This window comes from Sebastes umbrosus, chromosome 9 (genome assembly GCF_015220745.1).
Source record: "Sebastes umbrosus isolate fSebUmb1 chromosome 9, fSebUmb1.pri, whole genome shotgun sequence".
Taxonomy (NCBI): Eukaryota; Metazoa; Chordata; class Actinopteri; order Perciformes; family Sebastidae; genus Sebastes; species Sebastes umbrosus.
Window position 1 is genome coordinate 3,002,119 of NC_051277.1, and position 17,076 is coordinate 3,019,194.

A 17,076-nucleotide genomic window follows, 5' to 3' on the forward strand; every position below is an offset into this window, starting at 1 on the left:
TAGAGCAGCAGCGTTGGACACATCAGGCAGCAGCTTCAAAATAAAATAAGAAATATTCACTACATAGTTCAATCAATTTGGGATGCACCGATATCGGATCAGATATGGGGCCAATACTAACTTAAACAGCTGGATCAGGTATCAACAATGACAATCTCCATCGATCCGTTATCTGTAACTGCTTATCCCATTCGGGGTCGGGGGGTTGGAGCTGATCCCAGCTGATATTGGGCGAAAGTGGAGTACACCCTGGACAGTCTACCAGACTATCACAGGACTGACACATAGAGACAGACAACCATTCACACTCACATTCACACCTACGGGACATTTAGAGTCAACAATGAACCTGCATGTCTTTGGACTGTGGGAGGAAACCGGAGAACCCGGAGAGAAGCCACGCTGACACGGGAGAGAACATGCAAACTCTACACAGAAGGGCCTCGAGCCGGATTTGAACCTGCGACCCTCTACCGTGCAGCCCACAATGACAATCTATTCAATTCAATTCTATGTTGATATATATTATATACATTATATACCTCGATTTGAATTGTAATTCCTCTTTATTTTGAAGATTTTGTTACCAAGTTGCTGGTGCATGATTTATTATTCTAATAATAACAACTCAATAAATGTATATCTATGTATTTATTTGTTACACTTTGTTTTTACAAAGTTAGGAAAATAAAGTTTAAGTCAAGCCTGATGTTTCCTTACACATAAAATAATGATTTCAGTCACTTCCACACAGTGAGGTATACAGTTTATTAATTAAACACTGGTATCGGATCGGTACTCGGTATTAGCCGATACCCAAAGCCCAGGTATCTGTATCGGTGTCGGTATCTGGACTGGGACTGAAATGTTGGATCGGTGCATCCCTCCAATCAATAACAGGATTATTCAACAGTCATCCTAATAATTGTCTTAAAACTTGCACAGTTATGGCTAGAGATGTAGAAATTAATTAATTAGTAGATTGACCAATAATTAGTTGATTATCAAAATAATTATTTGATGATGATGATCAAAAGATGCATCCCTATTTATGGCCTTTCAAAGTTTCATCTCTAGTCGGCCGGCTTATATAAAGTCTTCTAACCAGTAGTTTAGTACACGTGTATGAGTACACAGGGAGTACACAACATTTCTCATGAAATTCTGAAATACTTTTGTTACTCTGAAGTTTACAAAGCATTTAAATGTTCTAAGTGATTTCATTTTTTGAGTTGTGATTTGCAGTTGCTGGAAGGAAGAAGTGAAAATTGAGGGAAGATGTCAGACTTTATTATTAAAGTGAATAAACACAGACTGCGGGTGCGTGTCTCTCTAAGACTCCTGTGACCGAGTGCACAATGTGAAGTTGTGTTTTGTTTTGTGTCGTCCCACCCCTCAGCTCTCTGGCTCTGGAGGAGGAGGAGACGGACTCCATGTCGCAGGACGATGCCGACACTCTCCCAGAAGAGGACAGGCTGGAGGAGACCAGCGAGAGAGACGCTCTGCTCGGCTCCTCCGGGACGCCCGAGGTAGAAGACAGCTTCTTGTAGCCGCCCGGAGAAAACATCCTCTTTTTTCTGGGAGTTGAAAAAAGGGAAGTAAACTAGAATGTAGCATAAACGGAGACTGAGAAGGAAATCTTTCTGTTTCCACTAAGCACTCGGAGCCCTTCTTTTGAGTTTTGTATCAAACTTAGTACCTCTGACACTAAACTGCGTACAAATAATGAGCATGATGTTATCATAGAAGCTCTTCATAATATGAATACGGTACTCTCCTCGCTCTCTAAAGACAAGTAAAGATGTATTTTCTAGAGATAATATGTGCTTTCTTTCTTAGACACATTTAGCCAGAATGTCCCTGTTCACAACCAGCGTAGATTTTTAGAAAAAGTTTTAATAACACAAAATGATCAACACGACGATATAAAGAAATATACTGTCCAAACAAGAACAATATTCACAGGAATCATTATAGCATTATGTCCTAAACCATGATCAGCCATGGAAAGGAAGCAATTGAACTTAAAGGTGTTTTTGATAACATTCAGCCCACCCCCCCCTCCCGTTTCATTGCATTTACTTCACAACAAGTCGTTGCCAGACACTGACCAATCAATCTCAGACATTTATCCGTTTTTTTCCGCACTAACCATGGATGTATTAAAAGCAGGGACGCACCGATACCACTTTTCTTCAGACCGAGTACAAGTACTTACATTTGGGTACTCTCCGATACCGAGTACCGATACGAGTACTTCTCTGTACCAAAAGACCCTCGTTAACAGCCAGCTGGAGGGTGTGAGCGACACATGGCAGGCTGGGGAGTACCGCATACGAGGTCGGCTTGGAAAGGCTCGGGGCGAAGGTGGCTCGCGGCCGCAGCTTTACAGCGCTCCCCGCCCGGATCTCGCTGCACCATGGACAAAGGGCTCGCTGCACCCTCTCTCCCCGCCAGGGACGGGGCCCCCTGCTCCCGGTGCGACTGTCGATGGTGGCGGACTGTCCTCAGTGCGCCCCAACCGCGTCGTGCCGCCAGATCGGAGCTCGGCCCACGGAAAATGGCGCTAGGGGTCTGCGGCGATGAATCCAACCCACCCGACCTGTCTTGAAACATGGACCAAGGAGTCTAACGCGTGCGCGAGTCAGAGGATACATGCAAAACCCCGTGGCGCAATGAAAGTGAGGGCCGGTGCGCGCCGGCTGAGGTGGGATCCCGGCCCAGCGGGGTCATGACAGTTTGGCGCTCCAGCCTCGGTCTGGATCTCACTCACATGAACGGAGGAAGGGAAATAACTCTGGATTCAGCTATTAGTGCGTTTTACAACTTTAAAAACTGTTTTTTTTTAAATAAGGGCTATTAGAGCGTTCGTACTGGGGAGTTGATTCACCTAAAAAAAAAAAAATTATCCGCCGAGTGACAGACATCTCTTTCCCAATGTAAGTCTGTGGGGAGTCTTTTTGGGCCCGATGGCATCACGTGACGGACACGGAAGTTGCAGTACCGCCGTTTGGCCGCTACGAAAGTCCAGATCGACGATCGGGTTAATTTTAAAATGATTAATACACAATCATAATAATTATTTCAGGAAAAGACATACTTTTATGTGGCACTTTTCCAAAAAGAAAAAAATATTTGTCTACATAAAAATGTTATCAAAAGACCTTTAAACTTTATGTTGCATTTTTCTTTAAGTGCGACCAACAGCTGTATTATAATATTTTTGTAAAATGTTATTTCCAGGACATGAAAGATTCTACGTGCACTGTTTTACTACGACAAATACTTTCTTTTCATTTAGTCAGACGTTTCCTGTTTTCTTTTTTTTTTGGTGAGAATTATATGAAATGTCATTTTGTGAATTTTGAATACTTGTTTTGTATAGGTTTAATTCATAGATCTGTGCCAGATTTGCACTTTATTTAGAACAATGTGGATATTCATAAAAGAAGATTATAAATATACTCTAAAAATAATGATCTAGTGTTCAACTGAGACTCAACTTTGGACTTAAACATGTGACAGTAAATCAGTTTCTGTGGTGACAGGTGACCGTCTCAAAGTGAAAAGATACTAAACACAGCGTATCACTGCCTGCACACATGAGTGCCTTTGTATATAGACTGACTGATCTTTGCCTCGCAGCTATTGTTGCTCGCCGATTACGGAGCGTTTTAGCCGATATGAAGGGCTACTGTACTCAAGGAGATAAATAGCCATTTATATTACATGTAAAAAAAGATTATGCTTTTAGTCTTCTGCTGCGTTGTATAGCATTCACTCACACAATGTTTCCTACTGTCAGTACACTATAGCATTGACAAATAGTCCACCGTTTAAAACCAACATGTCGTTTTTTTCTGTAGCAATTATGCACAAGATCACTGTATCACAAGCTATGGTACCAAAGCTCCTCTTAACGTTTACAAATGTATTTTTTTATATGTGCCATTTTATATATGTTGTAAATGTGACAATAAATGTGTATTATCATAGTAACACTGAGTCCTGCATCAATGTTTTCATACTTATGTTATTACTTAAATATTGACACCCTCAGTGCCCTTTTTTCTGATTCCTAGGTCAGATTTCAAAGAGCCCCTTTGACTCTCCTTCCCGCTCCCCATAAATCCAAGCTTGAGAAGCCTGGCAGCCACGGTCCGGCAGTGGTGGTGGAGGTGATTAGTCTCACCTCAACAGATATCTCGGTAGAATCGGGGCCTTTCTGTGGCAAATTGGAACTGCTTCATTAATTTGTTGAGCGTGATGTGCTGATCCGCCTCCTCCACGCACACACACACACACACACACACACAGTTCCCTCCACCCTCCACCACTTGCTGTCTGAGAGATTTCATGTTTGCTGTGTGACTTCAGTGACTGTAAACAAGCAGAAGGGAGAAGAAGAAGAAGGGCAGAGGCAAACAGAAAGGGAAGAAGGGACGCTTATGTTGCCAGCTCTGGATGCTGGAAACATCAAACCCAGTGATTATATATAAATATATAAACATATATACCCCTCCTCTGTTAACCTGAAGACATCTGCAGCAGGTGAGTACTTCTGGAATAAACGAGTGATGCTTCCATAATGTGTAATACTGTATTTTTGAAGTTGAAGTGACTCATCGATTCCCTTCATTGTAATCATGAAAACGCTTCCTCAAAGTATTTTGTGCTGTTTCCTGATTTTTAATGTATACTTAAGAAGATTGCATGTAGAGTATGCAGTTTTTTATGGGCTGCTCTGACCAGTCAGAAAAGAGAAGTGGATGAGGGGGATGAGTGATAACACAACTTCAGAGGTGGTTTTAACTAATTTCTCCCAACGCCACAGATCCAAAGAAGAGCACATCAGCATTCAAACCTGCAGGTGAGGAGTTGATCCAGGATGCAGTCCTACCTCGCTCTGCTGCTGGGGATCGTGGCCTCTGCTGCTTCAGGTAAGACGGCTAAATCTGTCTGGTTGCTTTTTGAACAGCTACTGTAGATTTAAACAATCTGAAATGAAACAATGAGGCAGACAAAGCACACAGAAGTGATTTTTCTTAATCATGTTCATGTTGATTTGAAAGATGTAAAGTCAAGATGTAGGATGTCAAAAGCTCTAAAATGTTTGGATTAAATCAATGTTTTGAACACAATGACAACAAGATATATATTCTCTCTCTGCACCACAACTGATGTGTATGAAATGTATAAAAATACATACTCTATATAACATGACTTCTATTATTGTATTACGCTCTAATTCTAACTCGCACATTTCATGGCATAAACTCGTGGTCCGTGCAGCGGAGAGCTGAGAAACACTGCATGCTTCTCCGTCTGAGATCTAACACACGCCTTCTTTCTCTGCTTTTTTTTCCATTTTGGGTTCAACACATATGAATATCACCCGCCAAGCATTGGAAATTGCAATTTCATGTGTTTGCATTTGAGCACATAAAAGCTTCTGTTGTTTGGTTTAAATAATGGCTGAATGAATCAGTTTGGCTTTCTGGCGCGTTACTGTATGAGGTGTGATTGGGGTCATTTTACGGTTGGATGAACTCTTTGAAGGAAATGCAACTGTTTACGCTGATGATCAGGAGGTTTAGAGCTAAAGTGCTGATTAGTTTCATTCCTAGTTCTCTACATTATCTGGTGTGTTGTGGTGAATAAAAAAAAAATTGCTGAGTGTGGAATCTCAGTTCTGCTTCGAGCTTCATAACACACCGTCCAAACCTCTAAATTGACACTTTTATAACCTTTACCGAAAGTGTAGAGTGAACACGAAATGAGAGGAAAGTCAGGTCAGTCCCTCTGGTGTTTTTTACAGAAGTCGTCCAAACACCCCAAAAACAATCTCAGATGCGACGAATTGTCCAGTTGGGCTTCTACAATTTTCCAAATCCTGAACAAGCAGTCCTCAAAGGGAGCTCTGTTCTTCATCACTAAACCGTCTACGCTCCCTGAGGGTCGGGGTCTTTTAGAGCTCCCTCAAAGATTCCCGAAAGATATGACTCCTTTTTTCCATGCTTATGATCTCTTATTTGTGGTGTTGAACATGAGGGCCCAAAGTAAAAAAAATTACATCAGTTACAGATTTGGAGTTTTTCATATTTACAGTTTCTTACATCTCCGGAGCGACATTTAAAAAGAAAGCAGAAGTGAGAACGGTCGAGGGATGTTATCCGAGTCCTCAATGTGTTTCCTGAATTCATGAAATTACTTCAAAAATAGATCTGAATCACGGCGCCGGCGAGACAACTCTGGGTTCTCAAAACAGAAACAAAGTCTGGATTATCAACAGTGGAACACATAATAGAACAAACATACTCTCTGAAAGTCTATCTATGATTCATTTGTTCTCACTGTGCCTAAAGAGTCAATAAATGCATTCATTAGTTTATATTTTCTTTGTTCCTTCTCAGCGGAATGGAGGCGTCCGGTGATCAAGTTCAACTCTGTGGTGGTGGCGGGTTCGGAGGTGGTGGTCCGACCCGGGACCCTTCTGGATCTGAGGTGTGAGGGTGACGGGCCCGTGAGCTGGAAAACCAGGCTAGCCAAACACAAACGCTTCGTGTCTAGGGGCAGCGGGAATGTCCGGACCTTCAGGGTGGAACGTCCCTCCGCGGAGTTCACCGGAACATACAAGTGTGTTTACACTGCTGGGTCACCGCAGCTGACCTCCTCAGTGCATGTGTACGTTAAAGGTGAGCTCGGATAAATGAGAACAGAACAGTAGGACGAGCTTCCTAATGTTGACTTGGATGGATCATCGTCCACACTGTGTCTGTGATTAGACTTCCCTCCCAGTGTAGATCTCACATTATTCTCTATAATCTGATGAATCTGTTTTTCTTTATCAGATCCAAACCGCTTGTTCTGGACCAGCAGCACGTCCCTGCGGGTGGTGAGGAAGGAAGGTGAGGACTACCTGTTGCCCTGCCTGCTGACCAACCCAGCGGCCACAGACCTGGGCCTCCGTATGGACAACGGCACCTCCGTGCCGCCGGGGATGAACTTCACAGTTTACCGCCAACGCGGTATTCTCATCCACAGGCTCCACCCCGGCTTCAACGCCGACTACGTCTGCACGGCCAAGGTCAACGGAGTGGAGAGGACCTCCAAGGCCTTCTCCATCAACGTCATTCAGAGTGAGGCCGCTTGGTCGTCAGGAATGATCACCCCATATAGAGTCATTGTAGTGATACTCATTTATGATTTTCTCTTCTTGCTCCAGAGCTTCGATTCCCTCCGTATGTCCTCTTGGAGACAGAAGAATACGTGCGCATCGTTGGGGAGGAACTCAAGATTCGCTGCACGACACACAACCCCAACTTCAATTACAATGTCACCTGGCAATACACCACCAAGTCGGTCAGTATTCATGAGGCGTTTTAGGAGTTTTTCTCAATAGTCGTCACGATTTCAACTCTGATTTCCTCTTTTTGTCTTCAGAAACCAACGATAGAGGAGAGGGTTCGCTCCAGTGGAGAGAACCGCCTGGACATACAGAGCATCCTGACCATCCCTGCTGTGAACCTCACAGACACGGGAAACATTTCCTGCACCGGCACCAATGAAGCCGGGCTGAACAGTTCGACGACGTACCTGCTGGTTGTAGGTGAGCCACAGAAACAATCACTCCTATTAAAAAAAGCCTGCATGGAGCATTATCAACCACTAAACGCAAACTGTTGTTGATTCTTGTGAACAGACAAGGCCTACATCAGGCTGCTGCCCCAGCTCTCCCCTAAACTGGCCCATAAAGGTCTTTCAGTGGAGGTGAACGAGGGAGAAGATCTGGAGCTCACCGTGCTCATCGAGGCGTACCCCCACATCACAGAGCACAGGTGGCACACCCCGACGTCTCCCAACACATCCACACAGGAGCACAAGCTCATCAGATACAACAACAGGTACGACACCACGAGAGCTGGTCTCCGATTGTTAGTTTAAATAGAAAAACAAATGTATTATAGGAAGGGGAAGCTGGGTTTGAAACATGCTGTCGGTGCATTTTTGGTTGCATTTGACACGGAACTCCAAGGTCATATTTGCACAGGTCGGTCGAGAGGGAAGAGTGGTGTTCTCTTTTTAATCTGTTGACGTACTCGGCGATGAAACATCGGAACTGTCTGAATTCAGAATGAGTCACTCCGGATTCCTCTTTTTCTCAGTTTAAAGATCCTTTTTTTTGTTGTTTTTTTTAGATACCATGCTACTCTGCAGCTGAAGAGGATGAATGCACAGGAGCAGGGCCAATACACCTTCTACGCCAGGAGCAACCTGGCCAATGCATCCATCGCGTTCCAAGTCCAAATGTATCGTAAGTGACGTCGTAAACACAAATCACATTCATGGTGTTGTGGCATGATTAAGTTCCCTGAGGTACATTCATTTTCTCCTCCCTGGCAGAGAGACCTGTTGCTGTGGTGAGATGGGAAAACATAACCACACTCACTTGCACCTCGTTCGGCTATCCTGCTCCCAGAATCATCTGGTACCAGTGTTTTGGGATACGGCCCACGTGAGTACCACTGTACAGGGAACAGTAGAAGTTTGGTGTATTGTGTTTTACGTTTCAAACAGTTGGGGCCTTTGTCTGACTGTGTATTTTTTTTGCAATGAGGCAGGTGTAATGAAAACACCACAGGGCTGCAGCTGGCGATCCCTCTCCAGGCTCCCACCGTGGAGGTCCAGAGGGAGGAGTACGGGGCCGTGGAGGTGGAGAGCGTCCTCACCGTGGGGCCATCCAGCCGGAGGATGACGGTCGAGTGCGTGGCCTTCAACCTCGTCGGCGTCAGCAGCGACACTTTCGCCATGGAGGTTTCTGGTGAGTCTCTCAGATCATTCGATTATCATTTGTTCTTTGTCAGGGATGTGATCACAAGTGCTGCACTCCTCAATATGCTATTGTACAGTCACATGGTGCTCAAGCTAAATCTAATGTCCCAGTTTATGAAATTGCGTTGTCACGGTCAGCAGATCCCTTTTTATTTGTTATTTAACTGCATAATATAACTCTTATTAACAACTTATGACATTAGAGAATATCAGCTTTTATGACAAACAGTCAGTCCGTATAAATTTAATAATTCATATTGATGTTTCTCTGATTGTGCAGACAAACTCTTCACTTCCACTTTGACTGGAGCAGCAGGCATTCTGGCGATCCTCCTCGTGCTGCTGGTTTTTCTCTTATACAAATATAAGCAGGTAAGATGTACTTACATAACAGCAGTCTAAAATATTGTTTCAACATTTTCCACGGGCAATAGCACTTAGCTGCAGTGCTTTCTTTGTTGTGGTTTTCACTACAATTTGCTCCTGTTTTCATCTTCAGAAACCCCGGTATGAGATCCGTTGGCAGATCATCGAGGCCAGAGATGGAAACAACTACACCTTCATTGACCCCACTCAGCTGCCTTACAACGAGAAGTGGGAGTTCCCAAGAGACAAGCTGAGGCTAGGTCTGCACCGTGTCATCCTGAATCGACTCAAATGCACGAAAAATAGAATAGAGTAGAATCAGAAAATCTGAATCTTCTCGTTGTATTTTTCTGTCCCACCAGGGAAGATCCTGGGTGCAGGAGCTTTTGGAAAGGTGGTTGAGGCCACGGCCTACGGTCTGGGAGTGGAAGACAAAGTGTTGCGTGTAGCAGTGAAAATGTTAAAAGGTGAGCCGACGTTAAGACCTTCGATTAAACATGATGTGCATGATCAGATGAAGGTGATAATATGATCTGTGTTGTGTTTGTGCAGCCAGCGCCCATTCAGATGAGAGGGAAGCTCTGATGTCTGAGCTGAAGATCCTGAGCCACCTGGGACACCACAAGAACATCGTCAATCTACTGGGAGCCTGCACCTACGGAGGTCAGACAGCAGCCTGGATGCAATTTGAATATTGTAAAAACATGTTTATGAAAGCCACTGAGTTCATGACACATTTGCATGCAACCGATTGCATAACATGGTGTGTGTCTCCTCCTCCTCCTCCTCCTCCTCCTCAGGACCGGTGCTTGTGATCACGGAGTACTGCAGCCTCGGTGACCTCCTGAACTTCCTTCGTCAGAAGGCAGAGACGTTTGAGAACTTTGTTATGAACGTTCCCGACGTTACGGAAGACTCAAATGACTACAAGAACGTCAGCAGTCAGAGAAAGTTCATCAGGAGGTACGTCACCAGACATGTAGTCAGATGATGACGGAGGAGGATTTGTAAAAAAAAAACATTCAATCTCTGACATCTGTCTTTCTTCTCTTGTTTTTCTCTCCATCCAACAGTGACAGCGGGATCTCCAGCACGTCTTCAAGCAGTTACTTAGAGATGAGACCAGCCAGCCAGGGGCCCAATATGGAATCATCTCCAGGTAGAAACTCTTTCTCCACCAATCCCAGTTTGAATGAACACAAATGCATCCATAATGCAGCAGCATCTCCTTACTCCCTGTAACATTACTGCCGTCTGATCCTCCCCAGACTCTGTGAGCGAGGAGACGGGTGACTGGCCGCCAGACATCGACGACTTGCTGAGGTTTTCCTTTCAAGTGGCTCAGGGCCTGGACTTCCTGGCTGCCAAAAACGTGAGTGATTTTTACCACTAAATAAAAACGATCAAAGTGAACACACATCTAAAACAGGAAACATTACTGATAATTTAGATTTAATCTATTTAAATTTGCACGAAAAAGTTTATAGAATATGACGCATGTGCCAGGTACTCACAGGGAAAACAGGTTTGGACCCAAATGCAGGTAATGAGGAGGAGGACGAGGCAGCAAGCAGAGTTCAATGATTTAATCAAAAACTAAACTTACAAGGAACAAAAAAAAGCAGCTGGTCCGACAGACAGATTCACAATCCGATGGAACAAACGGAGGAAAAGTCTCTCATTGGAGACACTAAACATGAGGAGCGACGGGTTAAACGGGAGACGAGGCAGGACGAGGCAGGAGCGACAACGAAGTGACAAAGACAGACGGGGAACACACAAGCTTTAATACACTCAAGGGGGATTAGACACAGGTGGAACAAAATCAGGGCGGGGCAATGACAATCAAAAAAGGCGGGAAAACAAACAAACAAAGGCAGGAAGTAAAACTAGACATGACACAAAAAGGTGAGCAACTTTCAAAATAAAACAGGAAACAAACTATGACAAAAACCTCAGGACCGTGACAGGAAATAAAACTAGACATGACACAACAGGTGAATTTCAAATAAAACAGGAAACACTACAATGCAGACAATATAACAGAAAACCCAAATCACTAAGCACAGAACTAATAGACTAAAAGGAGAAACATAAGATCTAAACAAAAAGGGAAAAACTCCAATGTTCTCTGGTACGGTGCCAGACCATGACAGCCTGAGGTGTGAACTCATTTGTGAGGCTATTTCCCATTACATTCTTCATATTTACTCATCATCATAGTTTGACAATGTATGGATCCTGATTCTTCATCACTGAGATATACAGTTCAGTGATGTTTTTTTGTGTGTGTGTGTGTGTGTGTGTGCGCGTGTGTGTGTGTGTGTGTGCAGTGCATTCATAGAGACGTGGCTGCCAGGAATGTCCTCTTGACCGATCACAGAGTGGCCAAGATTTGTGACTTTGGCCTGGCACGTGACATCATGAATGACTCCAACTACGTGGTGAAGGGCAATGTAAGAGCACAACAGAGCTGACGTTTACTTTAACATTTACACTAACCAAGTTATAGACTACATATTCAAAAATTTGCTTTTTCCCATTGTGTGTGTGTGTGTGTGTGTGTGTGTGAACTAGGCCCGTCTGCCAGTGAAGTGGATGGCTCCGGAGAGCATCTTTGACTGCGTCTACACCGTCCAGAGTGACGTCTGGTCCTACGGCATCCTCCTGTGGGAGATCTTCTCTTTAGGTCAGTGTACCCCTATACCAGGGGTCAGCAACCTGCGGCTCCGGAGCCACATGGCTCTTTAGCTCCTCTCCAGTGGCTCACTGTTGATGTTTAAAAATGGAAATGAATAACTGTTTTATGTTTACATTTTCATTTTTATTTATCATTGTTGTAAGTCGATGGTACGACGGAGTATTAGGGCAACATTGGGGGGAAAAAAAAATCTGAGATTTTGAGAATAAAGTCATAACTTTACGAGATAAAAACTCGGAATATTACGAGAATAAAGTCAGAAGTTTACGAGAGAAAAAAAGTCGTAATATTATAAAGGAGTAATTTTACGTGTTATTTTATTTTTTTCTTGTAAAGTTATGACTCTCTTCTCGTAATATTACATCATTTTTCTCGGTATATTATGACTTTATTCTGTAAATCTTAGATGTTTTTTCCTTCAATGTGGCCCTAATACTCCGTAGTACATTGTCTCTTTGGCCCTCACTGCATTAGACTTATATACTATATACTTAGACTATAAACTGTGTTACCTTCATCACAATGATCAAATGATTTGCGGCTCCAGACAGATTATTATTTTTATTTTCTTTGCCTAAAATGTCTCTTTTGATAGTAAAGGTTGCTGACCCCTGCACTATACATTTACACACGTCATTTCATGATTCACTTGCTAACCCTTACTGTGTGTGTGTTATTCTCCATTAGGAAAGAGCCCCTACCCCAGCATGGCTGTGGACTCCAGGTTCTACAAGATGATGAAGCGCGGCTACCAGATGTGCCAACCGAACTTTGCCCCGGCTGAGATGTAAGCTCGACCCCTTCAGCAACATGAAGTCTGGTTCATACTGCTGCTTTCCCTCCCCCCCCTCCTTCCTCTTTTAAATAACACTGTACTTTGTCCAGCCAATGTTAAAACTGTCAGCTGATTATCAGTTGAGTTTTAATAATGGTCTTCTTTTTATCAGATGGTGAAATGTTCTCTGAGTCAGAGGTGGTAGCCTAACAAGCTTTATCAATGACTGATTTATTCAGAACATCTCTGACTACATGCATGCTGAAAATTAATATTTAATTAGATATTTAAGTAAAAGTCCCTAGAAGTGTATGCATTAAATCGTAATATTGAATCGACACCCGAGTATGGTGATAGTATCGAAGCCGGAGATAGGTGAATCGTCCCGGCACTAAAAAGCAGTTGATCCCAAGTTTGACTTCAGCAATAAACAGTTCAAGTAGGGTGCTTTCCAAATGTTCATCAGGACAGAACAAAGATCCCTTATTCCTTTGCCAGTCTTCCGCTCTATCTAACATCTAAAGTAACTGACACATGAGGTAACCTTATGAAGTACTTTCATTATTCCTGAATTGAATCATATCGCTTCGGGTTATCTCCTAACCCCAAAACATAACAAGCCTTAACTCCAAACTTAATAAGCCCCCAAATGAGAGAATAAAAGGAGTGTTTTTTCCCCAGTCTCTAACATCTGTGTGTGTGTGCTGATTTAGCGTGGCTGTCACACCACCCGGAATAACTGTGGAAACAGAGGAGACTGAATCTGAGTCAGGGCCTAATCATCTGTTGTTCTGCTGTGTGTCAGGCCTCAGTTCTGCCTGTTAGCCACATGATCTCAAAGCTAGGAGGCCATGTAACTGCTATTTCACAGCAGTAAAAAAGAGACTGGAGGGGCAGGGGTTCTTATGAACGGGTCTCTCTCATCAAACTGCGTCACCACCTCCATAAGCCTCTCCTTTTTTCACCAAATCGGCGTGATACAGCGGCCTGATTTTTAAGCCACAAAAAGTCTGAGAAGGGAAAAATGGAGTTTGGGTTATAAAATAACCTCCTTAAATGTATGCCATCGGTGTTTTCTATTCTCTGAAATCTGTTTTCTAACTTCTTGTTTCAGCTACTCGATCATGAAGATGTGCTGGAATCTGGAGCCGACAGAGCGTCCGATGTTTAGCAAGATCAGTCAGATGATAGAAAGACTACTCGGGGACCAACCTGAGCAGGAACAGGTGAGGAGCTTTGACAAAACTATGCATGTTACAAAACAAGTGAGGCTCCCGACAAACTGCCCTCAGGAAATCCACATTCTTTATCATTTAATTCACCGTCAAACAACAACAGATTTGGTTGAGCTGTGAAACCAATTCAATTCAATTAAATTAATTGGATTTTTTTTGTTGATAAACATCTTATTTGGGTTCCCAAAGCGAGATACGCTCATTTCAAAGTGCAAAATATTGTTTGCAATTGAAGAAATTCGTTCACCATAATATTCAGCTGAAGCTGAGATTTTGGTTTTGTTGGATCAAGAAGCCTGAACCATCTGCTTCTCTGCAGCTAATCTACCAGAATGTGCAGCAGCAGCAGCAGCAGGTCACGGAGGGTGAAGTGTGTGACAAGCCCAAATGCTGCGACGGCCCCTGTGACCGGTCTTGTGACCACGAGGAAGAGGAGCAGCCTCTGATGAAGACCAACAACTATCAGTTTTGTTGAAAGGATCCTGATCAATCAGCAAATCAAACAAGCATCAGGAAAAAAGTGGGAGCAGCTGGAGCCCCTTAGCTCGTTCTAACCACCAGACAGTCGCAGAGATGTTGCTTTCACAGCTATTTTTCCGCCAGATAGACAAGCAGCTGCAGCGAGCATGTGACTTGCTTCTTTGCAGACCATGACCAGAAATTGCCACGTCTAACACCGACTGCAGACATGAAAGGAGGAAACATGTCAACAAAACTGCACAAGCATCCAAAGCTGTACCTAACGGACTCTTTTATCGCTCTCTCTCTCTCTGATTATGTATCTAAGGTATAATCTGTTATCCAAAGGAGCCTCTGTGTGTCTTCTTAATTATATATTGTACACTGTGTTTATTGTTATTTTATTTTTATTTCTGCCCCCATGACACTGAATGTCTTTGTAGAGATTTCAGCCACGTTAGTCAGCAGGTTTTATTGCATGTATGGTTTCCTCAGAGGAAGCAGCACATGAACAATCACACAGAACGTTATGTGACTACCCATCTTTATATGATCTCCAGACAAGTCGGGTTTTATTCTCTGATCACCTTACTTTACAGTAATTGAACGTCCAAACAGTGCAAGCGTTTTTCCCTGTTTTTAACTCGCTAAATCGAGCGTGGAGGAAGGCAAAGAATGGCCGTGTTGTTTTCCCCCTCTCTCTCTGTGCTTTGGTCATAGCTGTATTTCTTGTGACACACTTACAGCAGCTGTCAGTTGGTGGCAAAACATGTGATTGTTCCACTTCAACCTGATTAATGAAGCTGTGTTCGGTGTGATTTAGGAGCACAGAATATACAACTGAACTGTGAGCAGGGACAATGTGTGGATCCGTTACGGATCAGATGAACAATGTGTTATGTTTGACAATGTGAAATCTTTACTTTGTTTTATTCTTTTCTGCGTGGCACAACTTAATCTTTCTTATTTCCTGTAGAGTTAGACGAGTGTTAGTATGATGTAAGCTTCACTGATGTCTATATGTAGCAGTCAGCCTACACTGCCAACTGTTTTAAAATAACATATAAGCTAGCTATGTGAGAGATAGACTGTGTGACTTCAGGCATTTCAATCATGCATCTGAATGAAACACGAGTCAGATGTCTAATAATGTATATATATACAGTATATCTCATGATGTAAATCAAGAAGTATCTTTATTTTCGCTGGAATGTTGTAGAGTAGATAGTAGTACATCAATATGTCATATGTTTTGTGTTTGACAATCAATGCAAAAGCTGCAAATTAAATCACTGAAAACCTGCAGAAGGCTTTGAATGAAGCTCCACAATGTAAAGTTTTTATACGAGATTATGATGTGGTGCCAGATGTTTTCTTTTGTTGGACCTCACTGAACTGAAACTGTGCTGCCGTCTCTCTCCTCACTTCTTATTTCTTTTGTTGGACGACGTCCACTCTGCGTTTCCTCTGGAACATTTCCCACAGTATCTGTCAACATTGCACATTCTGAAACCTTTTGTAGGGAAGTACTCGTCCCGCCGCTGAGACTCTACGGAAAGTCTGAATGCTTTATTCTCCTTTGTGTGCTTTCAGCTAAAATCATATTTCTTTTTTTTTGAAGTACAGTTCACCACTTTCGGACACTTTACGGGGTGCCAGACTCTCCGAGGTACATTTTGAATAACAGTCTTTGTTCGGTTGTCTATGGAGAGATATCACTGAGTTTGAGTAAAGCATAATAATCTCATGTCTTTGTTGCTCTGCCAGTGTCCTCCTCTATTCTTTTCCTTCAGTTGCAGCACAAACAAACCCCCCTGAGGCTTTATGTGGATGTTTCTCCTCAATAAGCTTCTCGTTAAGGTTTAAAACTCTGGATTGTAAAGCATAAATAATGAGCTCAATTGCACCGCTATGCAATAAGTGAAGGTTTTAACTGTAACATGTCTGTGTTGTGTTGATTGTTAACCTTTATTAGACTGATATAAATTTTTTCAAGTTAATTACTACTTAAAGTAAATTCAAAGAGTTATTGGCAGCAGAATGTACTTAAGTATTTTAAAAACACTTAGTATTCATTATGAAAATGTTTTTTTTATGTTGTAATATAGCACTGCATCATATTTTGAAGCTAATTTTGCATGCAAAAACATGATTCTGCAAAGAACAGCCATGTTATTGAAAGACACGGTACTTCTCTTTGAAACTTAGTGGAGCAAAGTTCTTCTATCCACGAGCCTGACAACCTTGCGTAATGGGAAAACCCCAACATCAGAAGAGAAAAAAGAAAAGGGGTTATTCAGGAAGTCAAAGCTTAAAAAAAACCTCTTCACACAATTTGGTTGTTTTTTTTCACTCTGGATATCTATAACATCGATGACGTTTAAAGCCTCTTTTCAGACCACATGACCGGGAGGAGAATGATGGTAATTCTGGCGGGTAGTTTTGATGAAGACATGGATGCAAACCTTCACCGTTGTTATGTGTGTAGTAGCGTACATGTCTGTTTAGAGTTATAAAAGAGGATTAGAAGTCACAGAAATTATCCGTCCTCAGGACTTTATTGTTTCAACTATTGCAATATTTTCTTATCTACACAATATAGGCGGCTGCTGTGGTGTCTTCTGACCAACAGGTGTCCCTATTGAACACTTGAAGTCTTGACAAATGAACCCATTTTGAAACACTTGGGACAGACGAGTCTCGTCGGC

At 42.8% G+C, this 17,076-nt stretch overlaps 2 protein-coding genes and 1 long non-coding RNA gene across 8 annotated transcripts in view; 2 read left to right on the forward strand and 1 right to left on the reverse strand.

The window, feature by feature from the left end:
* The window catches only part of pdgfrb (platelet-derived growth factor receptor, beta polypeptide), a 28,521-nt gene extending 26,273 nt beyond the window's left edge, over positions 1 to 2,248 (forward strand). For 3 of the 4 annotated variants that reach the window (XM_037779559.1, XM_037779561.1, XM_037779562.1), the window contains exon 23: positions 1,400 to 1,550. In XM_037779559.1, coding sequence (XP_037635487.1) covers positions 1,400 to 1,550 — 151 coding nt within the window. Of the gene's footprint in view, positions 1 to 1,399 lie in introns of all 4 variants that reach the window. The other variant, XM_037779560.1, reaches the window with a different exon arrangement.
* On the reverse strand, positions 755 to 10,867 carry LOC119494065. Of its 2 annotated transcripts, none has more exons than XR_005208093.1 (4): positions 10,713 to 10,867; positions 4,901 to 4,998; positions 1,393 to 1,577; positions 755 to 884 (listed from the first exon to the last, which is right to left on the reverse strand). It is a non-coding gene; the product is annotated as an uncharacterized LOC119494065 (long non-coding RNA). The 2 variants fall into 2 exon arrangements; XR_005208094.1 differs by having other exon boundaries at positions 4,865 to 4,998.
* Positions 4,164 to 16,115, forward strand: csf1ra (colony stimulating factor 1 receptor, a). Of its 2 annotated transcripts, XM_037779571.1 has the most exons (22): positions 4,164 to 4,551; positions 4,835 to 4,940; positions 6,414 to 6,695; positions 6,852 to 7,139; positions 7,226 to 7,362; positions 7,444 to 7,609; positions 7,703 to 7,904; positions 8,199 to 8,314; positions 8,404 to 8,515; positions 8,622 to 8,821; positions 9,113 to 9,204; positions 9,332 to 9,458; positions 9,561 to 9,665; positions 9,751 to 9,861; positions 9,999 to 10,161; positions 10,272 to 10,357; positions 10,467 to 10,570; positions 11,532 to 11,654; positions 11,776 to 11,887; positions 12,587 to 12,686; positions 13,789 to 13,900; positions 14,229 to 16,115. In XM_037779571.1, the coding sequence occupies exons 2-22, from the start codon at positions 4,889 to 4,891 to the stop codon at positions 14,382 to 14,384; spliced, it is 2,946 nt and encodes a 981-aa protein (XP_037635499.1). In that variant the 5' UTR covers positions 4,164 to 4,551; positions 4,835 to 4,888; the 3' UTR covers positions 14,385 to 16,115. The 2 variants fall into 2 exon arrangements, with proteins under 2 accessions (XP_037635499.1, XP_037635501.1); XM_037779573.1 differs by lacking the exon at positions 4,164 to 4,551 and having other exon boundaries at positions 4,816 to 4,940.
* The last annotated feature ends 961 nt before the right edge of the window (positions 16,116 to 17,076 follow it).

What these genes read in the sequence shown, in the direction of transcription:
- csf1ra (XM_037779571.1), top strand. Translation starts at nt 4,889, where the DNA reads ATGCAGTCCTACCTCGCTCTGCTGCTGGGGATCGTGGCCTCTGCTGCT. An exon ending in GGCAATACACCACCAAGTCG is followed by an intron (nt 7,363 to 7,443) that starts GTCAGTATTCAT and finishes TTTTGTCTTCAG; the next exon opens with AAACCAACGATAGAGGAGAG. An exon ending in TGTTTTGGGATACGGCCCAC is followed by an intron (nt 8,516 to 8,621) that starts GTGAGTACCACT and finishes GCAATGAGGCAG; the next exon opens with GTGTAATGAAAACACCACAG.